The 26,675-nt window shown below is 40.6% G+C and overlaps 2 protein-coding genes across 3 annotated transcripts; both read left to right on the top strand.

Moving 5' to 3' along the window:
- Nucleotides 1-1,141: 1,141 nt before the first annotated feature.
- On the top strand, nt 1,142-8,947 carry LOC145446643 (uncharacterized). Its single transcript, XM_080324994.1, has 6 exons — nt 1,142-1,940; nt 2,108-2,234; nt 3,011-3,124; nt 6,008-6,145; nt 7,006-7,261; nt 7,821-8,947. The coding sequence occupies exons 1-6, from the start codon at nt 1,368-1,370 to the stop codon at nt 8,932-8,934; spliced, it is 2,322 nt and encodes a 773-aa protein (XP_080181120.1). The 5' UTR covers nt 1,142-1,367; the 3' UTR covers nt 8,935-8,947.
- Nucleotides 8,948-10,760: 1,813 nt separating this feature from the next.
- On the top strand, nt 10,761-26,338 carry LOC145446641 (DNA-binding protein RFX6-like). Of its 2 annotated transcripts, none has more exons than XM_080324993.1 (21): nt 10,761-12,037; nt 13,605-13,728; nt 14,093-14,154; nt 17,351-17,428; nt 17,492-17,525; nt 17,624-17,734; nt 17,794-17,871; nt 17,983-18,096; nt 18,397-18,446; nt 18,519-18,678; nt 18,742-18,886; nt 19,849-19,934; nt 19,997-20,123; nt 21,180-21,296; nt 21,362-21,478; nt 21,652-21,713; nt 22,128-22,267; nt 22,329-22,444; nt 23,323-23,584; nt 24,736-24,851; nt 26,174-26,338. In XM_080324993.1, the coding sequence occupies exons 1-21, from the start codon at nt 11,871-11,873 to the stop codon at nt 26,287-26,289; spliced, it is 2,382 nt and encodes a 793-aa protein (XP_080181119.1). In that variant the 5' UTR covers nt 10,761-11,870; the 3' UTR covers nt 26,290-26,338. The 2 variants fall into 2 exon arrangements, with proteins under 2 accessions (XP_080181119.1, XP_080181118.1); XM_080324992.1 differs by having other exon boundaries at nt 10,762-12,037; nt 21,634-21,713.
- The last annotated feature ends 337 nt before the right edge of the window (nt 26,339-26,675 follow it).

The following is a 26,675-nucleotide window of genomic DNA, read 5'->3' as shown; positions in this document are numbered from 1 at the left end:
CACAACAACTAAATCAGCAGGAGTAGGGTATTTTCTTTGCCCCGTCGCAACTTCGCAATTTATTCTACATCGTAGGCTGGTGGATTAGGCCTACATAGCGCGTTGTTTTACCGCACTGTCTCACACTTTGTACTGTTTTGTTTCACTCGGGGTATATAAACGCATCTGGATTCTGGAATATACAGGCAACATGGCCATTGGGACTGACATTTCCCATGCCGTATCAGCTCAGTTTATGATCACGGGGGAGGCTTGGCTCGTCTCTGCCACACCTCGACTTTTGAGTGTAAACGTACCCGATCATGTCAAAGTGTGCTAATCAACGACTCACCCCGTTTTTACGACATGGCTGTCTGAAGTCCATTTCATCATAATGAGTATCATAAAAAAGAAATATAGGACTCTATTGGAAGTAGAGCATGGTGGCATGCGGTTAAGCTTATGCAAATTGCAGCCGCGTATTCAGAAACTGGTGAACGTTATGCAGGGGCAACATCGCATAAACAGTACAAATGAAGCGTTGAAACAAATTGATAAATTACGAGTTTGTGAAATCAAGTTCATGTGGCAATTGAAACTTATTAAAAACAATCATTTTGGAATGCTTTTGTGTATGGACTTTTCTTTGCAATTGTAACGCTTATTCTTCAGCTTCGGCATTGGTCTCTGGATGAGAAAAACTACGCCCGTGTATGTGCACTGTGCAGTGCATTGTGCACGTGCATTGTAGGCCCAACCCAACATGGTTGTCCAATAAATAGCCACACCCAGGAAATAAAACAGCAGAAAAAAAGCCAATGAAATTAGGGGTAAAAACCTGAATTAAACCAGCCTATTTTAAACCACAACCCTAGCGGCAAGTGATTTAACTTTTCCCGAGTCGTGGTTGGGGATCCGGAATCCGCCCCGCAACGACGAGCCAATTTCAGAAGAAGAATATTATAATCTACGCAGTCTAATCCTCAGCACTGACGAAGAAGATCCGTAATTAAGAAATTGAAGTAAGTAGTCATAGGTGCCAGAATATTCTTCTCCCAGCAATATGTTCGCGTCCAACTAAACAAAATGTCTGAAACATTAGCATTTTGGAAAGTGTCGCATCGACGATATGGTCAAAGCTACCGCAAGTGGGCTGTAGCGAAATGTAAATCACAATAACAGCGTGTAGATCTGAGCACTGAGCAGACCGGTCTGAAATTATTGAATAATTTACAAAGAGCTGGCTTATTGCGACGCGCAACAACCCGGTGCCAAAGAATGCCACTGCATCAGCGGATTAATGTGCGCGAGACGAATAAATAAGCGCGGCGAATATTTATCGATACCGCTATGCAAAGTATACAGTATCGTTTTACGGATTGAAGAATATGCCCGCTGCTGGAAGGGTTGTTGTTTTCGGTGTTCTCTGCGGGTTGATATCGACGGCCTTTCTGCTTATATCTCTGTTAACAGACAATTGGTTCGTTATTGACGCATCGGAATACGTGAAGGAATGTCGGAAAGATATATTGCTTCAACAGCTATACCCTGAACTGCTAAAGAAGCCTGGTTATAGGAGTCAATCGAACACAGTGATGGTTGTACAATCCGGTGAAATCGTACAAAGCACTACTCAGGCTCAAATAACGTTGGGCAATCAGACTATGAGTTGGATGGAAAAGCCGCATAATGACTGGCCAGGAAGTCCCATTATATCTCATATCAATCGCAACCGGTTGTATCCTTCACCAATGCGAAAGAGACGACTCAGGCGTACGCCGCTGAAATCCGAAGATAAACATGGCAATAAATTGCAGACATGGAACAAACTGGTTGACAAACTTCGGTTCAATTTGCACGGATTTGGTGGCAGAGACATTTCATTCGATCACAGGAACGCGATGCTGCCATCGTCCGAAAGAAACAATAATTGTGTTGACACGAGAAAAAAATCGATCAAGGTATAGTGTTAAGAATATTAGATGTTCCCTTGAGCTAGTATAGCTTTAGTGGTGGGATTTAGTTCACGTTACTGTCCCCGAGTGCGGGTTCACAATATAAACATTAGGAAGTTGCGTCGATTGTCCAATGGCCTGCAATTCGTGTACGCATCTGTTGCAATTTATAGATCAACTCATCTATACCATGCACCATTGTCGATTGCTCGAAATGGCAGTTTTCTACCCATGCGGGACTTTGGCGGAGCTGTTTGCAGCTGGACAGAAACGGTTTCCTCTCTGAAATCGCGGATGCAGGTAAATTTTGACGAAATTTTATTTGGTAGGCTATTTACCACGAGATTAAGATATTGGTTACGTGAAGGCGATGGGAATGGATATATCTTATTTAAGCACAATCAATCAAAGCAGTTATCAGAACTTGAGTAAAAATGGAGGTTTGCCTGAAGGTTGGTTCGGATTGTATAGATGAGTCTCGCAAAAAGATTAGATTTTACTACGTATAGGGCATGCACTCAAACATCGTTGCATGAAATGCAGTTAAGTATAAAGATGATTCACACATTCGATCAATACATTAGGCATTTTGGTGATTGAATGCTTAACGAATCGCTGAAGAATTTAACCTCACTTTCGCGCGCCACTTCGCTCACAATGCAATGAAGTCGTGAAATTGCATTTTTGCGTATTGATTACGTATGCATATCATGTCAATCTATGACAATCCTTCAATCCTTTACTAACCTGAACGACTAAAAAGAAAGCAAACCGCGGGAAATTCAATTTGCCAACAATAATAAGTGTCAGTATAAAGTGGAATAGATATCGTATCAGGGATACATAGTTCTATATACCCCTGTATCGTACTAGTAAATGATCCAGGTCGCGTACGATCCATTTGAGATTCAAAATAATCGTGATGCAACATTATGGCAGGAGCAAATTGAGAGTCGATCTAAATCCACCTTTATCCCAATGGGTAAAATATGTGTCGTAGAGTCATGCTCGATCGTTTTACTAACTTAAGTTATAGTAACCTACTTCTAACGTTTCTTCGCTTTGCATATATACAGGAAAATTCCCGCGGTGTGCACCAGTGCGATATTCAAAAGTATATGAACAGCTTCCAGCGGGTCTACGTGGGAAACATAGAGAAGAAGCCTACGGGGAAGAGTGGACGACCTTACGTGAGTGAACATTGTGCAAAACGAAATCTTGGCCGTTTGCGTGCCCGGTCACAGTCGTGAGCCTGTACACCAAACCGACAACGATTCTATTGCAAGTGAGGTTTTTGCCGAAATAATTTACATCGAAGCGTAAACATCCGGTGATTCAATCAAATAAGTTTAAGAGTATATATGAGATTAGATTCTAAACACGCTATCCCCTATGCAATGACATCTGGCACAAATAAATTATAGATAATCTAAATATTAGGGTTCTGACCCGACAATTAGATCGATTTTTCATAACCTACTAGTGACGAGGTCTCTTTAGCATATCATGGAGTGAATTAAATCCAGACAATAAGCAAAATGTACATATATCCTAGGGTTGCATTTAGAACAAAAAATCTTTGAGAAAACATGGCCCTGTCAAACTTTTTTGCTGTTTTTTCTTAGTCCGGAGTACTAATACTGCGTCATTTTTTGAAAATATTTACACAATTATGACATAATTATACAAGTTTTGAACAAAAAATGAAAAAATTATTGTGATGGCACTGTTCAAAACATGTTTTATGCGAAGTGTTTTAAAGCACCTCTTGTTTTAAATGCGAGCCTAGTATGCTGGGTACAGTTATCAAGGTAATCATCCGGCGAATTCCATGATTCGCGGTGGCGCTTGATGATGGTGGTGGGTATGTTTATTAACCACAAAAAATATATGTAAGACTGTCCCGACCATGATATATCTTATCTGAATATCATTTTTATTGATCTTGTAAGATCGACATACCGCCTTATAATTATGCATCTTAGCACACGAACTCTCGCTGCAGTATCGTTCAAAAATTACCGAGTAATCGATAATATTTCGCAGGTTGTAATTTAACTGTTCATGAGCTTTACTCAAATCATGATATTCTCCAGTTATTGCTAAGGTGATGGAGCTCAGGGGCATCAGAAATGAATAATTCATTTTCTCGCGAATGCATCAATACAATGCTGCGCCTACAAACTACAACTGAAACCGCCAAGTATGGCCGTATTGCCGTAAATAGTGCGAGGCCCGAATGATTTTGGTGCAGCTCATATATATAGCATAACTTACAACGCGTCTTATTATCAAGGGAAATCTTGAAGGCTGCTGCGTCAAATCAAATTTGCGTTGACAACAAGATACCCATGAACGCGTTGCTAATACGGCGATGAATTATAGTCAAGGAAATTTAACATTATTCGAAGATCGAAATCAATGGACTATAAAGTCCCGGAAAATTTGCAGCGTGGGTTTACTATCGAAATTGTGACGTAATTTTATGGCAGGAATGCCCGATGAATTTTCAGTCTGAATTATGTAGTCTGCGAGACAACTGTTCATTATTGGGACCAAGTAGTTGGAAGATTGTCACAATTTTCTCGGATACATTTTGTAATGCAGTGGTTATTAAACTTTAACAACCTGGGACCCCTTTCCCTAATCTCCAAGTCTTCGGGAAACCACAAATTGTCGCCGAGTCACAAAAAAATCTACCCCGATACACAGCTGATACATTACTGTATGTGTAGATTACTGGTGAGAACCAGTGCTGTAGGTGTAGATTACTGGTGAGAACCAGCGCTGTAAGTGCTCGAAACTGTACTGTACGGCTATGTAATATGCAAAAAAACGCCATGCATTCGTTTGAAACGAGTAGAACAGTCATTACATCAATCTGGTTTGATCATAAAATGTGCCGAGACACTCGACCTTTGTACCGTACAAATTGGTTTGAATTCATGATAAGATTTGTCCCACATTTGTTTCTCTTGGACACACCACCGGACACCGTTGGGATGCTTTCGTGTAGGGGTGTGCAACGGGCGATTGCGGGACTATTTTGAGGCCAACCCCTTCCACCCCGGGACACACACGTGGACATGAAGTTTTGGCCAACATAGTCTGGTCAAAGTCCAGTGCCAAAAAGATGGTATCCGATAAAACCTTGGCCAAAAACGACCGTCTCGTCGCTGGTTCGCCAGAACCTTCGATATCGATATGCCCGGTCGTCGAAATGGTCGACACTTAGTAGTCCCGTATGGCAAGTAGTAGGAAGCAGTAGAAATGCATTGCAAATTTCCCCCGCAGAGGAAAAGAATGCACTCCAATTTGAAATCTCGTGGGTCAGACATGTTTCATGGTGCTACGTTACGTACAACTATGTTGCCTGCGCGCTCTCTATATCATGCATTCCGGCCAAAACGTTGCGTTCTAATATTGAAAATGCATTATTTTTGATGTGTGAGGTTGGTGTCGCGAGATACCACTAAAACGCAGATTTGGGTCGCGGTCTAAAAAGTTTGAGAACCACTGCCTTAACATAACGAACGAGCAGCAATTTCGAAGAGAGTTTCTTTTTCACTTCGAAAACGTGTACTCGAAAATAATGCTCGACCATTTTAATCAGTTTGATGATTGAGTCCCCATATTGCGTGTCTGTTTTCCATAATCACGGGCACAACCCGTCAAAGCAATAATAACCTAAAGCGCCCCCGCCGTCTAACAAGCTAACCTCAATATCGTGCTGATCGACAAACTTCGGATGATCTGCAATTACTAGTCAAACTAATGTTTTTGCATATGAATGATAAATCAGTATCCTCAAAAACCATTTACCGGTTCTTCGACAGAATCATAAAGCCATGAGCATTCGGTTTACCAATATTACGTGCCATCGGCCAGGAATTTTCTAAAGGCTTAAGTCGATTAACAAGCCACAACAATGCAGGTCGTGTGTCTGCGGCAGATTTTCGATAGCCCCGACCGTGACCGTAGTTTGTTGAACGATATCCTAATGAACAGCTAATGGACTTTTCCTGTTGACATGTAGTCAACGGACCTTGGTTGACGAGCGGTATTTGTTTCAGAGTTACGGCGGATACTTGCATCGTTTCTCTGCATGGCTGCGCCCGTTCAAATATTCGCGATCGCTCTTATCATATTTGGATGGACCGTACGCCGACAATTCGTTATTTATTCCGGTGGACTGGTGCTCATCATGTCAGGTATATGCAAAAATCCTATTCAATAACATGCTTTGATCGCGCGGAGCATCACTTCATGTACAATTGTACATTGCAGTTGTAATCTCACTCACACTTAGGCTCTCTTGGTGTATATAACTGTCTATCTGTGATTTTGTTCCCAGGAGTGTTCCGAGCCGTGACCAGATTTCATGTTCAGTTGTTTTTCAGTCGATAAAACCGTAATGGAATCACCATACACAATATCCCTAGCACACCGATAACCATAGAAGTGGTCAAAGTATCCATCGTTGGTACTCAAGTAAAATCTAAAGTAAATTTCTACTAAAGTACAAGTACTACGGAGTAAAAGGTAAGTATTCTAGGCCCATTTTTGCCTAAAATGGAAAACTGTTAAGTAGAAATGGAAGGAGTCAAAAGCCATAAGTATGAAGTGGAAGAATAGTCTAAAACAGTGCTACACAACCGGCGGAATGCGGATCTTTATGGTGTTGTATCCGGAAATTATCTGTCTCAGTAAAAACCTGCAAACTAAATCCATTTTCGCTGACTTGACTAACAGAACAGTAAATACATTGCGCTTATTGCTTTTACTAACCCCGCTTACCGGATTTGTATATATATTTATATCGTATTACATTTGTATGACTGTAAATTATTTCAAGAGAGTTATAACGGACTTGAGCAAATTTCAAACTTTTGTGTCTCGAGTTGATTACAAAACCACTAAGTGGTGCAAACAGGCAAAACCTACTTGAGTACTTCGTTACTGAACACCTCTTGTTAAAATATAGAGGTAAGGTCGGAGATATGGGACATCGATGACGTGAGACGAGCTAATATTTTATGTTATTTGTGAAACTAAACATTTTTGTTTGCAGGGACATTTCAACTCCTCGCAATTGGAACTTCGGGAATCCTCTTTAATTTGGAGCTGAACCGCAAGCCACCGGAGATATACGGTTTTCCGGACGGCGTCAGCACGACATTCGGGTGTTCCGCACACGCGCTTTGGGCGGCGGCAGGTTACGCGATATTTTCCGGGTTTCTATGCGCTATCGGCCCTTCGTTATGCTCGTTCGACAAGGCAAGGAATCGTACACTCGAGAATGGGTTTGCCACGACAGAGCTTGCGAGGTAATTTCAGTGTTGTTAGTGGAAGTCAGCGCTAGCCGGCGCTCAAGATTAATGGACCACGATCTGCTATGTAGATCCCGCCTTCCGACGCACATGCCACCTCGTTTTATCGCTTGTGCTTTTTATGTTATCCTTCATTACTTTTTCTTCAGCGCACGGTAGGCTACATACATATACCCCTATTTACGTCGTCGATCTACGCCCTCGTCAATGTCTGATTTCAAAGACTATACTCAAAGTCTTTCCGACATTTTCCTATCGTCTTATTGTATCGCAATCTTGTGGTGTTTTCAGTTTTGCAAGGATATCATTATTAACAATAAACTCAACTCAAAGAATTCTCTTCCTAGTTTTGCCATGGAACCTGATTCCATCAAGTAGAAGTAGAAGAAATCAGTTAAGGAAGTAGTGCAAGTGAACTTGTGAACATCTACTTAGAAAAGTAGTAGTAGCAATTTCATTACTGACCGTCTCTGAATAATACTTATGAGAATACCTGCAATTTGATGATGTCCGCATGTAAAAATACTCCATCAGATGACATATACTTCGTATACAGCGCAAACAACTCCTCGTTTGATGATGACGACGACCACGACAAGGTGTCCATGGTAGTGAAAGTCGAAGCCACATCTCCCCGGCCAGCTAAAACTGGGCGCTTCAGAAAACAATCCTATTCCGTCGATACCGGAACGGAACAATTCAAACCTCTTCTGGCTCTGAACAGAGTCGAGGAACCCACCACCAAGTCCACCAAAACCAGCAGCACTCCAAACCTATGGCAGTGCCATGAGAGGAGCACATTAACACGGGGAAGATCGACTATAGGAGGACTGCGCCGGTCGTCCACGCCGGTTGCTGCAGTGTGGCAATTACAGGGTTCTGAATATTTTAGTTCTCATTCTATATACAGTAATCGCGTGACGCCCGAACCGCAGACACGAGCCTCTTTTGATTCGGACAACACTACTAGCCAAAAAGCGCTGACTTTGCTGAGAATGTCTAGCCGGCGTTCATTACCCAATTCACGTTCATTATTAATGGCAGGCTCGTCCAACGAACACAAGTTGTCGCTCCGAGAGACTGTCGATATCTCACAGAGGCTACGTCACGCTAGATACGCTCGCCGCATTTCGCATTCCTACGACACAGCTACATGTAGAGTGCGAGGTATTATCAGGGGCGTGTCTTTGGACGACACCAGACGCACACAATCATTGCCTAGGCCCTCGATAAAGCAATCTCCTTTACACTTGACAACGGATTCCAATAACTCTAGGCTTCGGGACCATCGTGGCGATCTCTTTCAACGCAACCTCGTTAGCCCGAGCGGTAGCGAGATCATACCTAACCGCAGAGGTCGTGCAGCCTATCTGATTTCAATAGGAAGAAATTTTAGCGACGATCCGGCTTCAAAACGAGCCAGGCTTCTACACCCGCAAGTCGCCAGGCTGTCGCAGGACGGTAGCACTTCGTCTAGGCCTGCGCAAGACGCGAGAGGCTCATTCAACAGGTCTTTCAGTCGGGAATCGAGCCATTCTTACGTCCTCGAAAGGGAGTCGACTCTGGACAGCGTGCGTGAGTGCTCCGAGAGCGAAGACAATTTGGATGCTGACGAGAGCGCGATGAAATATTCATTGGCGTCGGTGTCTCCAGAATGTGTAAATAAATAATTTTACGATCGTATATGTATTGTCCCAGTGTAGAACATGCAGTGATGTGGCATTGTCCAACCCTCATGTGTTTATTATGACACGGTCTGTTCTCGTCTCGAAAGCACTAAGAACTTATGGTTAATACGAGATGACAAAATATTTTGGAAGGATGAAGATTGAGTGGCGTGGTAGATTGAACTTATCTCGTGAAAACAAAGCCATGTCAACAAGGGACATATCAAGTTGAAAATAATACAAGTTTCATATGCTGCACGTGAATCGTTAACTACTGTCGTATTCAAGACTGCAGATATTCGCCAAGCATAGTGTCTGCCCGCATATTACTCCTTCAACACGCAGTTTTTTTTTTACTTTTCGTGGAGGATTTTAGGAGGATTTGTCCTCCTTTTTCGGGTTTTTGAAAATGTCCTCCGAGGACGCCTAAATGTCCTCTTTTTTGGCAATTCGTCCTCCTTTACAGCTTTTTGAGCCAAGTTGATGGACAGATTCGAGTGAAAATGGGCATAAAAGGAAATTCGTGGTTCGAACGTAAGTGACGACCTTCTTTTTTGAATCAACCAACGGAGAATGTAAAAGAAAGTTGGGTTAAGCCGGAAAGTTTACCCTTTTTTCAACCAACCACAAAGTCGGGAAAAATTTACCATTTTTATCGAATTTTACTCCACAATTCTAAGTCTGACAATTTTGAAAGAGTGTCCTCATTTCCCGATTCCAAAGTATGGTAACCCTAATATATAGCTTTCCTTTTAACTTTCACGGTGCCGATGGTGTTGCTGTTAAAAATAAATTTCATTTCCAAATTTCAGTTGGTTGAAAAATTTCTACTTAGGTAACTCGTAGTAGCGACGTTATTAAAGCAGAAATGTTGGTGTTATTATATATATTTTTTTTTCAAATTTCACTGGCCATCCCATGAATCAGGTCAAAACAAATTTGGCTCAGTTCCGGCCCGTAGGCGAAGTTATTGGACTAGAAATTGTGGATGCGAAATAAATAGTATTTACCGTAAACAGGTTAGAATTGGGCTAAATTTTTTATGTAGCGATTTTTGAGGAAACCTCACAATGTTTTTAAACTAGCCGTTGAAATTTGGAAATTATAGTTATTTTTGAACAAACAGTGTTCATTCTTTATAAAAGGCTATAACAAACTAGTAAATCGCTCTAATATACACTACCAGTTGATATTTTTTCGGCATCTCCGTATTGGTTGCCACAGCGGACCAATCTATAATTCTATATATGACAGGCCTATATCCCTGTACCGAGGTAAAATATTTTCTTTGAAGATCGCAATATATATAATAAATATATGTATATTGTATATATTTTAATAGCCACGTGTGTTTAAAGCAATTACTAGCTATTGAACCATTCTTTTTACCATTATAATCTGTTGCAGGCAGTGACGTGCGGTGAGGTTCATGAGGAGGCAGATTACCGAGAATCCGATTAGCTGATTAAGTTGACGACTTGTCTCCTATCGCATTGTCACTCTACAAACGCAAGTTACGTAAGAAGGTACTACGCATGCACAATGCACATATCCCCACGTAGCCTATCCATAACTAAATCAGTAAGAGAAGGTATTTGGTCTCCACCACACGTTGACCAGCGCCACCTCACAATTAATACTAGACCGTGGGTTCGCGAGAATTGATAGACACTGTTTCACTGAGCTATCAGTGTCGGATCGTTTGGCAAACAATCGATGCGGCGGATTAATTTGTGCCTCACGTCGTATAGTTTCATTGCCCAATCCTCGTAATTAGCGATACCGATTTCGCTTTTCTTGGCGATTTTGTTAAGGGTTTGGTGCTCTGATATTATTAATCTTTATATTTAAGGAATCAGTGCGGCAATAGCATTCGATTGATACCCGTTATTGTGAATTCTGAGCTCGGCTGTTCATTCAGTAGCACGAGTGAATCTATACTCACTCGTTTCTTCTCCATTATTTAAACCAATTACGTCATTACACTTGAACGTTTGAGGGCCAAGGAAAATCGCGTCCCAATTCTGTAAATATAGACCGTCAACAGGCACAGGCCCATGCCCCTATCTGTCTATCAGCTCTGTTTATGATGAAGTTCGCAATCACAGGTAAGGATTGTCTTGTCTCTACCTCACTTCTCCTTTCAACTAATTTGTTAACAATAAATATGCAAATTGAGGATGTTTGAGTGTGTATATGTTATAAATTAGTCATTCATGAACATCTGTAGACAAATACCAATCATATTAGCATTGAAGGCTTTCATTATTATGTTTTACTTAACCTAACGACAGACGAGTCCCTGCCTCACTTGCCTCGTCTGGCATGGGCACAGATCATAAATGTTTGAAATACGAGCAGGTTCGGATGGTACACTGCGCGATTACAACTAGGGTTAGGTAGGCAAAGCGCGTGTGGTGACATCACCATTTTGAGTGTGGAATTGCGTGGGAATTTTGCGCGCTATCAGATCACACATTGATGAGAAATACTCTTTCATGTTTTCACGTGTTGTACAACTTTCTTGCCGCATCGTATCAAGCAATTCGACGAAACAAATATCGATGTCACTGAACCCCAAGCGGTAATCCCGCGTGGCAATGGGCGAGGCTAAAATTACGTTTGTAGCTCGTTTACTTTTTACCCGTAGATTTGGAGTTCCAACGAAAAATATCGCGATATTAAAAGTACGTACATCAAAGACAGGCAATTAAAAGCGGACAGGTGATGCGAGTAAATTCAATCGTTTACAGTGTCAACAAACCATGTTTATTCCATTATATCATTTCGAAATATTCGCGAATTACTTGTACTGTCGTAAAAGGCAATAGCAACTCAATGCTACTTCATATATCATGAGAACTGCTCGCGGAAGTCACAGGAGCTTCAGCATTGTAAAAATTGGAATCACGTTGACGTAACTATATACCTTCTCGGATATGAATCAATCAAGACATAATCCGTATAAGACCTATCATGAGTTTGAGTATATCTCGCCGATTCGATCGTCGGATAATGATTGGCAATGTCAGCCGAAGCCTGAGAAAGTCCGGAAGACAGAGACCGGTAAGAGCAAAAAGAAGCAAAACAGAAGGACTATGGAATGGTAAGTTGAAACGGCTGATTTTACTGATATGTTTGTTATGGGTGTTCGAATATCGTCATTTTTCTCTCATGCACTCGATTTATATGAATTCAGTTGCGTTATTTTATTGATAAGCACCCTGCACATGGATTCCGGTATTCGCCCTGATTGAATATGTTTTTCGATTATATAAAGTATTAGCCGGTCTCGCATTCAGTTCTAACTTCTCATTTCAAGCGTTCTCAAATTATCAATTTTTCAATTTGCAACATTAGAGATACAGCCACAGGCCACGGCTATATACCATCTTATATGATATGTAGGCCTATATATTATATGAATGTTGGGTTAGCAGGCTCACACCACGATAAAATAAATAAATTGTACGTGTTGACATGGATTTTCTACATTCTAAATACTGGATTAAACCGGTAGACTTGACAGCCCTGTCGCTGACGTACATGGACGGTTCGTGAGGGGGGTTCCTTGGTGAATCACCCTAAAAACTAGGCCAAAATTCACGACAAGTTATTTGAGCTCCCTTCAAGTTTTGAAATTTGTCATCACGTTTAAAGGACTTTTCAAAATGTACATGCCTAGGAACCATATACGTTGCGACCATATATTTTGTACTATAGTTATAGAATATTGCTATGTGCAGCTGACGACACAACGTGTTGCCTCACTTGCTGTGGCAGCTGCAGTTGTGTGCATGCTCTGGATATGCGGTAGAAACTTAATTGGTACAGCATTCGGAAATAGCTACGAATCATGATGCCAAGTTCCACGATAACGATGTATAGTGTAAGTGTGTAACTGAAATCAAAAGTTTTTGCTAGTTCGCTGTTTTGGAGTGCTGGTTATCGGCGACGGTTTAACGTGGGCTATAGTGTTTATCATTTATGAATTAACAAATCCAATATGACCTTGATAAGGTGAGAGCTAGTCCTGTCGATCTGGTCATATGACCCTGCCGCTGTATGACACTAACATTGTAAAACCTGCCAAATCATTGTAACCCGCACCGATCAATGAGCTAGTATCTCGCCGGCCATCCGACAGTCGACGAGCATGTCCACATTCCATTCGAAATACAAGCAATTACTACTAAATGAATACTGGTCCATCATCAAGATTACCGGACCACGACTGACCTATCGATCTCGCCTTCCATGACATGTCACCCCATTTTTGTCGCTTGCTTTTTTCTATACTATCTTCTTTACTTTTCATTCAGTGTGCATGCCTAAAATCGCTAATAAACCAATGATGATGATGATGATGATGATCCGCTGTGTAGATCAGTGTAAAAACTCATTGAGGTATAGTCCATTGAGTTGCTATAAACTTGACCCTCTTCCTATCATGAAACTTATATATAGCATAGACGCAACACTAGTGTAGTATCCCTAACTGCACATTCACATATGTGCTCCTTGTAAGAGTATTTAGAAAAACTCAGTTGCGTCACTCATTTATCCACGATATCCATACTTTCGCGAGAGTCCTTCGGTTTAACTGAGATTTCGTAGACTAAACACGGAACCGCTACGAAACGCTATCAAAACGTTGGCTGCGTCTCATGCAGGTTGGACGAGAACTACACTAAAACGGAAGGAATCTGTTTGCCAAGATGTATCTTGTACAGTCACTATCTGGATTTTTGCAGTAGGACTAACCAAGAACCAGCTTGCGCAGCGACGTTTGGAAAGGTAAGCGCGGCCAAAGAAAGCGTATTTCAGAACGTTATGTGCATCAAGCGAATTCAGTTAACAAGAAAATATTATAGATAGACATGTACCAATACTGACATCGAAAATGCCACCCCCACGTTTGATCCAAAAACTAAAATATCCTAAAGGTCACTATTATAGTAAATAGGATCTCCAGCTACCGTCACCATTGTCTTTAACACTTGAGTTAATATGAAATACATATTATACTTGATCCCAACTTTGTGACGTCATACTTTTGCATTGGTACCTGCTATGACGCGTACGTCATTGATAGTTCGTGCGGTTTTCTTTCTTTATCTCACACAATGCAGCTCGTGTTACTGAAATCTCTTGGTAACAGATGATCCGACAGAAATTTCCAGGAATCACGACGAGACGATTAGGAACCAGGGGACATTCAAAGTGAGTAAATTTATTTAATATAAAATGTCGTTTAATAGAGGTCTTTATAAATAAATAGTAGGACATAACTGTAACTGTGATAATGTTTCCATACCAAATTTATAGCTTGATTTCCCGACAATTGACTTCAAGTTTTTGGTCTACCATACTTGAACTTATTAGATGCGGTCGCGGAATATCTCGGATTTAAATAGTTGTGTGCGCGTCGCTGCGTCTAACACATGTTTCGGAATAAATTTGTATAGCCTAAAATGTTAAACGGGTGGTAAATATAAGTTTGTGAGCAAGGTCGAATTCATTGTTATAAATCTCCGTTCAACTTCTGAAACCAGTGTTTCGATTCGAAATTTACTATAGTAGCAGCATGCAATAACGTAATTTTGGATTTTATATTTAATAATACATATAGTAACGCAAAGACGGCTCCATATGGAGGCCTGTATGTTATACGCAAGATATCCACAAGACGTAATTGTCGAATGTCAACTGTAGTTGATCCGTTTACTTCCCTGTTCGGACTATATGTATAGGCAATAGATGTCTGTATTCCTTCTTCTGTGAGTGGCAGAATTTCCGTTCTGCACATGATCTTCTATAATTTCACAGTATAGCCCAGGGTAAACACACAAAGCTTTATTTACAAAGGTGAACCGAATTACACGAATTATTATTAATCTCGGGTAGAACACCCATTGATCTACTGACAACAAAGCCACCAGGGAATATTCTTGATACTTTAATTATTGTTACCGTCAAATATTTGCTTACAACACGATTAAACCTTATCTGAAACCCCGCTTCTCGCCGGAAAGATCTGATGGAGAGAAATTCTCGACTAATTAATCTGCTGGGTATTATGCGATGCCTTCATGACTCGGGAAATTTATCAAACCAGATCGGGACGGGCTTCGACTAAGAAATGATTTACGAACCCGACAGAACGAAACGGAAGACATGACCCAGACGGTCGGTAATTAATGAAATCGCACTCGAACATCAGAAAGAATTATTGCTCATGTCAGTTTGTTTCTTTCGGTTTGAAGCAAGCGTATGGTGAAGGTCTGTTTACGTACAGATGTACTGGAATGCGCTCGCCGTACGCGCAGCACAAATCATATTCATTCCACACCTCACGCGATGTTTGTTTCTCAAGATAAAAATGGCACGTTATACATTAGTTCGAACGTATTTATAGCTGTACTGACATTGGGCGTATTGATACTGCCGAGTCTCGGAACAGGTGGCGCTGACAATATGCGTTACCGAAAACGTGTGAAAGCGATACGTCATCAGTGTACGGACGTAATGAAAACGATACCGTAGACAAGTAAGCAACTAATGAGAAACACGACTAATGACTGGGTCTGGTCATAAGAATTCGATTAACCGAAACCGAATCGAATGTAATTGCATTCGAATAGAGTTAGAGGCGAATTTTCGAAGTACTGAGCTTATACGGTTCTCGTCACTAACAGTCAACGACAATTATAGTTTTGAACTTTCTTGACACGGTGGAATCCTTGAAATCTCGATTAGCCGCGTCGTTTCATCCAAAACATGTTGCTATTTGCTGTCAATTACCCATGACGAGTGTCAGTCGTAAATATTCGGGTTCATTTCAATATGAATATATTATATTCAATTGTATATTGAAGTTCTGTACCTCCGAGAAGCTCTTCAAATGTTGCGCAAAGCTACGCATATTAGCGAAAAAGACAGTTCCGAGTGTTAGTGTCCCTCGGCATTATGATGTGACGAAGATAGTTTGAAAACACCGTTATCTTTAATGTGATGTATACCAGACATTATTTTGTCGCGTAAAAGGTAACTATTTTTGGAGTGTCCAAGTCATCCATGCTGGACTGGTATAGCGCGATATTGAGTTATACTCAACGACCAATACTTGATTCGGAATGGCATCATCCATCATGTACCAGCTACTTGATTCGCCCATCCCTACGAATAACCGGTATATTCAGATTTCGATAGTCGTAATTGCGTAGGGTGCAACCTTGATTGAGAACAAACGGTAGCGTTTATCGCCGTAAAAGTGAGAATGACTGGAATTAGTCTTTCACTCGATGGCAATGGTCTGTATGTCGTTTTGTAATGTGTGTAGGCCTGTGTGTACTACTTATACATTATGCGCATCTCAGCCACTGTGTCAGCCCATGGCACTTCGAATCAGGCTATAGGCAAGCAATAATTCGGTAAATATTTCAGCTATCGTTAGTAGATATTCTATATATACCAGTGGTTCCCAACCCTTTTCAACTCATCCCCCCCTTTCAAGCTCCACACCGATCATCGCCCCCCAAATATTGGGAACCAAAATGGGCATACAAACTTTAATCACCGGTGAGTTGACTAAAAAAGGTCAACTTTTCAGCTCGACCTCTAAATTACACTTTTACAGCTGAATTTTCGTGAGTTGACTACAAAAAAGGTCATTTCTCCGACCTGACTCCAATATAGCCATTTTAACGCGCCATCGCCCCCTTCGTTATTTTCGCGCCCTTAGACCACCCAATCGCCTCCTGGGGAGCGATATCGTCCACGTTGGGAACCACTGATCTATCCGGATACTGAGCGATGAAAATCGATTAACAGTACACGCAACAGAGGCCGGAAATACACGGACGGGCTACAAAGTTTTTATAGTGTGGGGTTGAAAGTGTTGAAGGGCTAGGACAGGGGTCTCACTCAAAACACGCGGGCCGCGAGAACACATTGTTCGACCCGCGTCGGAAGTAAGTGAAAAATCAATGATTTTTTTTGTGCCAGGCGTGAATTGCGACAATGTAAATCACATTTTCACGATGGGCATGGAATGTCATTCTGCATGGTCCCGTCAGATAAGGCCTAAGCTACTTGCATTCTTGGAAAGACATTGAATACTCCTATTCTGAATGCTGCAGCCCGGGGTGTTATCAAAAACCAGGGAAATTGGCCCACGAGCAACTCTGAGTTTGAGATTCGTGGGCTATGGAAATATTTTCAATAATGGACGTATAACTTGGCTTGTCCTGAGGCTACGATTATTCCACTGGCTACTGTCTTGTCGTCGGAATATGAAATAACGATACGCTAAAACTCCGTGATTGCGTAGTAACAATACCAACTCCGAAATCAACAAAAACAGGCTGTGTTGGGTAAGTTCTGTAACTTACTTATTGGCAAAATGTATCGTTTTTAGGTATCATTATTACGGAATTGGTATCAGAGAAACGAGCCCATACTACCACGCTGTGTATTCCAGCAAAGGATTAACGAGGTTAAACTCTCACATTTTTATTCGTAGTATACTACAGATATCTCATTCATATTTATAATTCAGGTTTTCGTCGAGCTTTTCAACAGAAAGTAAGAACGTGAGTGTATAATGTATATATTCATTGAATATTTTCAGTTATGCGATTCTCATCAATGCGTTATGACAATAGTTCCAATTTATATTTCACCATCTCAGTTACAATGCTCAAAGAATATCGGGTTCAAGTTTGATTCCGGTTCGTCGTCGGATTATCCGGACTTGTCAAGAGTCATAATATCTTTGTCCAAGGAATTCGAGAGATTTCAGGTTGTTCGAAGCAATATTTGGGGTGGCTCAGCTTTGTTTTTAAAATTCCCCTTTTCCAGATCGAAGAATTACTGGTAAAACATCGGGGCTATTGTAACGATATTTCGCAAGCGATAAGTCAGAAGAATTTTTTGGAGGTGAGTTATACATAGGCCTACATGGTGAAAATGTCGACAGTAAAATACATGTCGAATGGCCAATAACTTTATCCTAATGACAACCGTTGAGTAACATATGTTACTTCATAGATGCAATCGATGATGATAACATTTTGGAGATCGTTACCACAATATTGCTATCAGTTACTGCACAATGAAGTTATCATCGATGTTATATGCCTTGGAGATTCTATTCTAAACAAGGTAATTTTTTGCGATTTTTCTATTCAAATGAAGTTTTTCGCCTATTTTATGGGCAAGCAAATTATTCCAAGTCTCTAACTAAATCTCCGGACCATGGAATATGCATTTTGTTTTGAATTTCGTTTTGCTTTGAATCAATATACTTTATTACTGAGAAAAAATTTGTTCCCTCTCAAACTTTCTATTCATTGTATATCCAATAATTTTGCTCTTTGATATGAGAATATATGAGAATAGTTAGTTCGAACCTCAAAATACGATGCCGATCTAAGTTAAGTGTACGCTAAAAATCTCTTTCAGAACCTCATCGAAATACTGATACCGATATCGCGAGATGCGATCACTGAGAGGTAAACGAATTGTTATCTTGCCCTCGCCGAAATATATAGCCTACAAACCTATCAGAGACCCGTTTGTTTCAGCGCGTTGGAAGAGATGCGGTACGTTGCGAAACATTGGGAAGAATGGGAGATGAACGCTATGCTTGGATTGCACCAGATTTTCGTAAAGAAGCGACTCGCTATTTGCCATCAGTTTGCGCAGTCCGTAAAACGGCAATGCACTTTTCTACATCTAGCGAAAGTGAGAGTTATATACTCATCAATTTCCGATTCCCATTCCCATTATATATTCCTTATTTTGCAGACTATAAATAACATACTCATTGACTCGTCGAAAGTGTCGGCGATGATTAACGACATATCTAAAGTCGACCTTGGAAGTATCGGTTCTCAGGCGTTCTACGCTTCCACGGAAAGCGAAGGACAGGACAGCGAGTTGAATGCGGAACGTAAGGTTTCTCCCGCAGTAAACCAACGGTATTTATATACCAGCTATGCGATAGCGTGAAAAACAGTCCACATTTATATTGGAGATGAGTGTTCGCTTATACCTGACCAGTTCTCTATTCATTAAAATAAAAACTATCACCCGAAGCCACGGCGACAGACTGTAGGCTATACTTCAGGAATTTACCCAGTAAAACCGCGATGATCAAGCCTGCGCAGTGCGCATTAATGCTTTTCTACAGTAATATACTACCATTGATAAGACCTAAATAAAACTGGCCAAATGTTTATTTCCCTCCATAGACAATTTCGGGACGAAAATATCCCGGTAGAGCCTTATGTATATGGTATCGGCAAATGTTCACACGAGACAGAGACGAAGCTAATTTCTTATAAGCGTTGCAGGATGCGTTTGGAGCAATAGACTATATTATTAACTAGTATATAAAATTGTGTCAAATGTAGCGCGGTGACATCGTCCATGTCGGTGCGGGCTCAAATCCAGCCGAGCTCTACTCTAGGATTCCTGACAAATAGATCGCTAATGCAAAGATCCAATCGATACGGCGTCCTTCAATACAGTCGATTTGAAAATGAGGAGCTTTACAAATAATAATCAATTCTCGCGCAAAGCCAAGACAAATCGCTATTGGAATGTTTACACTTTGTGAATCTATACGGGGAAGATGTTTATAAATATTTTTCCGCGCGTACTTTAGCTTGAATGTATATACAATATACATCAATGCTGTTTTATGTATCGTGATCAAATGGACGAACTCGTTAAAATCTAAAATTTTCCAAGCTCTATCAATTATTTATATCAACATGTATTGGTCAGTGCCGTAAGCAGATTATCATCTTCAGTTATTTATGATTATTGCAACAATTCATGACAACTGAGCGATCGATCCCAATGCTACTATGATGTCGCCCTTAGAAATATTTTGATTTTAATCCACAGTGTTGAAAGATCTCAAAGATTTGCTGCAGGCCCACGCATCCTTGGAACGTTATATATCCTGGTTGGATAGTATTGTAGAGAAGAAGGTTAGACCGAGGTAGCAAACAATAAATATCCTGATATGAAAGATTCACTTCCGCTTCTAAAGGTAATAAAACCAAGCAAACAAAATGGACGATCCACGAAAAAGAGAGCGCAGGATTTCCTTTTGAAATGGTCTTTCTTCGGAGCTAGAATAATGCACAACTTGACTTTGAACAACGCATTATCATTTGGTGAGTATACTTAGCTTAGCCCATTTATCAAATTCGTTTGTAAATTTACCATTTCGAAGTACTCAAAGTAGTTTTCCACTACTTGTAGTACTTACTCAAAGTAAAAAAGTTTCTGGTACTTCTACTTCGTAATATTTTGTAAATTACTTACTTACTTTTCTCTATTTTCAGCTTGTCAAGTAGAAGTATTATATCCCTCGAATTAGAGAAATGACTTAGCAATTTCGGGGCTGTTTTCAGGGAGTACCAAACAACAAAACTATAATTTACATCCCATATTGGGGTGGAATGCTCAAGCGGTGATACTTTATGCCTCTTAGGATGTATCAATATGAATCAAACTCTCTGCACCTTCCGTATAGCTCAATTTACAGGTATCGAAAGCGCATGAGAACGTATTATGACTGTTTTGACAACTATTTACTTACTTACTTGAGTAGATTTAAAGCCAGTCAATTCTATTTCTATACTTGAAGAAGATTTTTTTTGCTTTTTAAAAGACCACTTCTACTCGTATTTGAGTATATTTCTGGGTCGCTACTTCTACTTCTACTTGAGTAGGTTTCTTGACTAGTTTGACCACCTCTGTGATCTCTACATTGCACAACCGGTTCACAAAAACGCGGATCCAATGTCGATTTATTGCAATTAATGACAGATACGTTCCATAAAACCTTTTTCTGCTCCGTGTTTAGGAGAAGGCCAATTGTCAATGCTCAAAGGCACGAATAATAATTGATAAAGTTTAACTATGTATCACGATCACGATTATTATAGAGTATACATTGAGCTTAAGCCACCTGTTCGCCCCGATTATTCGAATTTCCATGCCCGTGACGTCATATTTGGTGATATGATTCTTGATATACAATGTTCTTTTCAATTCTCTACTATATAGTGGCTAACGATTATGCTGTGTCAGCCGAAAATATTCTGGTTCATTTCAATATGAATAACTTATTCAATAATATATATACTATTTCAATATTCCGTAAAAATAGAATGATGTAAATTTGAGCTTGAGAACAAAGTCCCGTAATATTTCTTCTGCGACAGGTTCGTTTCATGTTCTAAGAATGCTCTTTGACGAATACATCTTGTTCGGAGTGGAAACTCAATTCAACAACGAGAAGGACCAGGAGTTGGCGACAATTGTTGAAAAGAACATCCGAAGTATACCTTTCAACCATGCACATTTCTTGATTTTAAACATGGCACTCAAAAGTGTGATATTTCAGAGGAAGCGAAAGCGGGCACCAGTTCGTTTTCATCGCACTTGAAGGATAGGATGTCGTCACCGGAGAGCACGTTGTCGGGCACTAGTTTCCAACTCAGACCCTCAGTGATCAACCAAGGTGAGATATGATCCGTTTTCAGATTCTTTCCTGCAGGGATATCTAGAAGTTCTATAAGTTCTAGATATTCCTGATTTCCGGTATGAAAAACAATAGCTGTAACTTTCCACAATAAAAATACAAACATATACCTATCCAAGTGATTTTATCAACAGTGCCCTCGGATTTTTCAGCGTTTTCGCCATATCCAGCGCAAGTGTCTAATATGTTTTCGGAAGCGCCGTCTGCTACGAAGGTATGTCAAAACTCAAGCCGTAAATAAAAAAATCTTATGGTTATCCGTATGATGGAAGTATTAGGCCAGGAGTTCCCATGCCCTCCTTAGAATGATAAAATGATATCAATCCAACACACAATAAACACGATGTTAAATTAATTAATTATGACATATTCAGTTAATGTGATGTTTGAGGTTGTTTTTGCTTTGATAAATGTCTAAACTGTTGGTCTGATGGCGGAAGGAAGAATTTAAACTCTAAAATCAAGAAGTATCTTATTGCTGTAGCTGTTATTTTTTTCTACAAAATTTTAGCTTATTTCTTTTGTTATAGTGGGTTAGGCTTAGAAGTGATGAATCTTCTTTAAAAAAAAGCTCATGACCCCCAGGTTGGTAACTCCTGTTTTAGGTAATGAAAACTTTTGATCGCAGACAGACTTTCCGGCGAAGCAATTCTCTCCCGACTTCGTACATCACCCAAGCTCCTTTTACAATCATCCGATATACCCCACAACAAATTATACACAAGCCAGCTTGCCAGCTATTGTCGGAGGGCCGGCATCGATGAATTCGTAAGGGTCAACAGACGGATCTACCATTATCATTTGCCTTAACGCTGATTTTTTCAAACAGCGTGCAGCCCGCCAGTACTTATATCTCCGACGGAGATCAAGTATTCACTTCGCTTGATAACTTTCAATCAGATGTCTTCCAACCAGGAGCAGTGCAGCAAACAATGATCCCGCAACGTAAGTAACGCAATTGTTTCAGAACAATGCGAATCGGACTTGCTTCTGTCATTGTCATCATTGGGATAATATTATCTTCAACAATCCTTGCAGCGTATTGTTTGATGTCAGCGGCGATCAAACAGCTATACTCACTACGACGCTTTTTCAGGTTTTTGGAAATGTACTCCTTTTTGGCAGTTCGCCCTCCTTTACAGCTAGGAAATGGATAGATTCGAGTTAAAATGGGCATAAATGACGCTAAATAGGAAATTCGTGGTTCGATTGAAATCGACGACCTTTATTTTTTTTTTTATTTCAAGTAAAAAGTGTGTAAATCGGGAGTCGAACGAAAGTGATGACCTTTTTTTTGTCAACCCACCAAATTTTTCGGCAAAAATAGCGAAATCGGCTGATTTCAGTTTTGATCAACTAACTTTCTGATTTGGTAAAAGTGTCCTCTTTTCCCGATACCATAATATGGTAACCCTGCTAAACTGGAGTATTCCAAACGGAAGCAGGCTACTTCGTTACTGACCACCTCTCTTTATCGTTAGGATTTTAGAACAAATATATGTTTCGACATAGAATACCTCCAAGAAGATATAAGGATTGAGCCTAAAGTTTTGGAACCGATTGCAAACGTTCGCACGAATTAGCGGTATTGAGGTATCGGTAGTATAGCTCTCATCATGCACTTTACTTTTCCGGTGACCAATCAATTGCTCTCAAATGAAATCGCAAGGTCTATCTATGCCGTTATGTGTAGTTTACAAGACATTGATCAGAATGTTGTTGGTCATTTTAGGCTACACCAGGCCAGTAATCCTTATTGGGATCTGCCGACTTGTAGCGCGGCCCACTTCCTCGGCTCCTGTAAGACGCCAAATGTTATTCAGAATATCAACAGCCGCTGCATACACCCGTCGGTAGCTACACTGTCGACGAAACTTCCCCGCTGTCGAGTCATCAATGCGTCTCCGTAATCAGTATGGCCTCTCGTCCGCAATCTGACAACAAATGTCTGGACTCTCTCAGTCCAAGTTCTGAGAGGACAGGGATGATGTCTCCTCTCGATGAACTGGCAAACGGTAACAAAAGCGCGATGGAGAATTTACAAGGCAACTTCGTGAATACGAAACCTTCGGATGATGCTACCGAGTAAGTTGATTTCTATTATTAAAAGCATCTGCCCTCGCTCCATCAAATCTCACTATAATTTCGTATTTTTAGATATGGAAGGGCATTGAGCTATCACACCACCTATTTCCTATTTTTAGAATTCTTAATTTCGAGTCAGCAGATGCATGAGTAGGGATGGGCACGCTGATTCAAGTCGAGTTGTGACAGATGATTTTTTTGAGTGCTCAAATTATACACTCCTCGCCACTATGAGTTAACTAATCAAGTGGAATTGTAGATTCGATACTTTTTTAGATACTTTGTGAAAGCCTTGAAACCTCGATTGGTCGTAATTATGGCTGTTTAAAACACTTTTTTTTAATTGTCAATGTCATTCGACCATTGAATATTCGTGATGCCATGGCTTCAAAAAACATGTTTGAAACAAGGGCATTGTTTTAAACACGTTTGTTTTAAAATATTCTCATGGGCAAAAGAAAACTACAGATAACCCTCCAAATAGTTCAATTATGCAGTGTCCCATCAGGGTTGTAACCAAGTCACAAGGTTCCGAGTCACAAGTCAATCTCAATTTTATAGTTTTGACTCTAGTCAAGTCGAGTCATTTTCAGTTCACCACCGAGTCAAGTCCGAGTCCAAGTCAGTAAGTAGGGTGTTGAGTCCAAGTCATAGTGTTATGACTCGAGTCCGAGTACCTAGTCGTTAAGTTCACTGTTCAGTTTTGAGTTCAATCCGGATCAAATCAAACCACTTTTTTCAACACTGCTCGAATGATATAGAATGGCTCACATTCATAATATCGTAATTTTCCTCAGTTCAAACAGTTTCCGGCCCTATTTTCCATGTATCAGGACTGATAGACGAAATACCAATAATATGGTGACTTTCCTATTCTACAAAGTTACAACGTCTGTCTTGGCCGTCCTAGTCTCGGGTCATATGACTTGGTTCGAGTCATTCACAATGACTCGAGTACAGGTCGAATCCATACACAAATTGGCTCGAGTCGAGTCGTTTTGCCTATTTGAAAAATGACTCGAGTCAAGTAGAGTCACCAGAACATCGGGACTAGAGTAGAGTCATGACTCGAGTCATTACAACCCTGGCGTCCCATAGCAGTCAATATAACAACCGAATGTATATTACCGACGCCATCGATATCACCTCAGAATCATCGGGACCTACGACAACTACATAGACACGATACCAATTACCGGTTCCTTGAACGGAAGCCACGAAACGACATGTGCTGGAAGTCCGGGCAGCTATGGTGAAGAATTCTACGGTGAGCCCCCGATCGTGTTTTTTTAAATTTCATACGGCCTAGCAAGTCGAATGGGGTCAAAAATCTTGGAACGCATATATGGCCAGAGTTTGACCATAGTGTCCTATATGGTGTCGACACAAGCAAATCTCACGCCTCAGTGAAATTGTATCACGTCACAACTTCCATTTGGCCACAGGCAATTTGACGGTCATTTTTGACCGGCTTGCCGAGAATTAAATTTGGTAAAACGGGTATCGATCAAAAGCTGACTCTGCACTGATTACGAAAATATAAATTTTAATCCGATCGTGGCCCTGGAACTCCCACAATCACCCTCAATTTTTTCATTGTTATAGAGATTGGCATTGAGACGCAACAATGATGTCTGGCGAAACGAGAGATTGACATTGGGACGCAACAATGCCTATATGCCAATCTCCATAACAATGAAAAATTTGAGGCTGATTTTGGGGGTTCCAGGGCCGCGAGCGGAATAAAATTTATATTTCCGTGATCAGTGCAGACTGCAGAGTCAGCTTTCGATTGATACCAGTTTTACCAAATTTAATGCTCGACAAGCCGGTCAAAAATGACCGCCAAATTGCCTGTAGGCAAATGGAAATTGTGACGTGATACAATATCACTGAGCCGTGAGATTTGCTTGTGTCGACACCATATAGGACACTATGGTTTGACAACTACAGACAATTTTCAGCTGGTCCGACTAGGGTCCATCAAACACTAGGTGTCGCCAGACTTTGGTTGTTAACCGCCGTTGTTCCGAAGTTTTAATTCATCCTTTAACGAGCTCACGGTCCAAGTAGAACACGTAATAGCCATTATTTACAGTCGGGAAAGCAGCCTACGGGTTTCTGACAACGGTATCGCGTACGTAACAACTGCGGTTACCACCCAAAGTCTGGCGACACCTAGTGGTTTGATGGACCCTAATAGGTTGGAATTAGAACTACTGAATTTGCAGAAACTTCGGAATTGAATTAACTTTCGAATTAGAAATAAATACGACAAAAGTCAAGTTCAGTTCACATCAAATCAGAATTCATACTCATAAGCACGAGAATGGCAAAGGTCTATACGCCAAGCTCGGCACGTTTCGCCTTATACTATTCGTCTACGGCATTTTCAGGAAAATCAAAAGTTAGATTTGAATCAAATTTAGAGCATATATAAACATTTCACAAATGAGATGTGAATTAAATTATCGGCATTTCGCTCTGATTATTATTCTAAATAGCCAACTAGAATTGTCGAAATCGGCATACGGTAGCACTGGCATGGGTACATGATGGCTTCATTTCCTCTTCTTTCACTTTTTCCAGATTCCAGGGACGCGGAATCGATGGGAAGGCAGATAAACAGCGATACTTCCAATTTCGCCCCAAATACTTCCTGCCCGTCTTGGGAATCGACTTTCAAAATTACTGATATTTCATAATTTAATTGATACAAAAAGTGATTTAATAAATTACTATCAAGAGTGAAAAGCTGTTCAATTGTATTCTCGACCGATTGATCAGACATGGCGAGTGAAACAGCGAGTGGTAATATACACGAGCCAGGAATGCATATAGGGTCTTTGGAAAAGTTCTGATGTGATAGTTTTATCTTTTCCCGACATTCAGGATTCCTCACAAGGAAAGGCTTCTGAACCGGAAACTCTTGGCAAAACATGTGTATATTCACACCCAAAGGACGGTATACGAAAACTACCTACCACGGAAATCAGACACCCCGGGATGTCCCTCGAATATTTCACAGAACTTGTTCTCGACCGAACAGAATATCCCTATTAGTGCGTTTCCATTTCAGTATGGGACTGTT

The sequence above is a fragment of the Botryllus schlosseri genome, chromosome 9, assembly GCF_051294905.1.
Source record: "Botryllus schlosseri isolate E-star chromosome 9, Bs_hap1, whole genome shotgun sequence".
NCBI classification, from domain to species: Eukaryota; Metazoa; Chordata; class Ascidiacea; order Stolidobranchia; family Styelidae; genus Botryllus; species Botryllus schlosseri.
The sequence above is the reverse complement of the archived record's forward strand: the minus strand, read 5'-3'. Positions and strand labels throughout refer to the sequence as shown.

Coding starts and splice junctions, on each gene's coding strand:
- LOC145446643 (XM_080324994.1), top strand. CDS start 1,368: ATGCCCGCTGCTGGAAGGGTTGTTGTTTTCGGTGTTCTCTGCGGGTTG. Junction 3,125..6,007: donor GGAAGAGTGGACGACCTTAC/GTGAGTGAACAT, acceptor TATTTGTTTCAG/AGTTACGGCGGATACTTGCA. Junction 6,146..7,005: donor ACTGGTGCTCATCATGTCAG/GTATATGCAAAA, acceptor TTTTGTTTGCAG/GGACATTTCAACTCCTCGCA.
- LOC145446641 (XM_080324992.1), top strand. CDS start 11,871: ATGAATCAATCAAGACATAATCCGTATAAGACCTATCATGAGTTTGAG. Junction 17,872..17,982: donor GTCAGAAGAATTTTTTGGAG/GTGAGTTATACA, acceptor GTTACTTCATAG/ATGCAATCGATGATGATAAC. Junction 22,445..23,322: donor GCAAACAATGATCCCGCAAC/GTAAGTAACGCA, acceptor AATGTTATTCAG/AATATCAACAGCCGCTGCAT.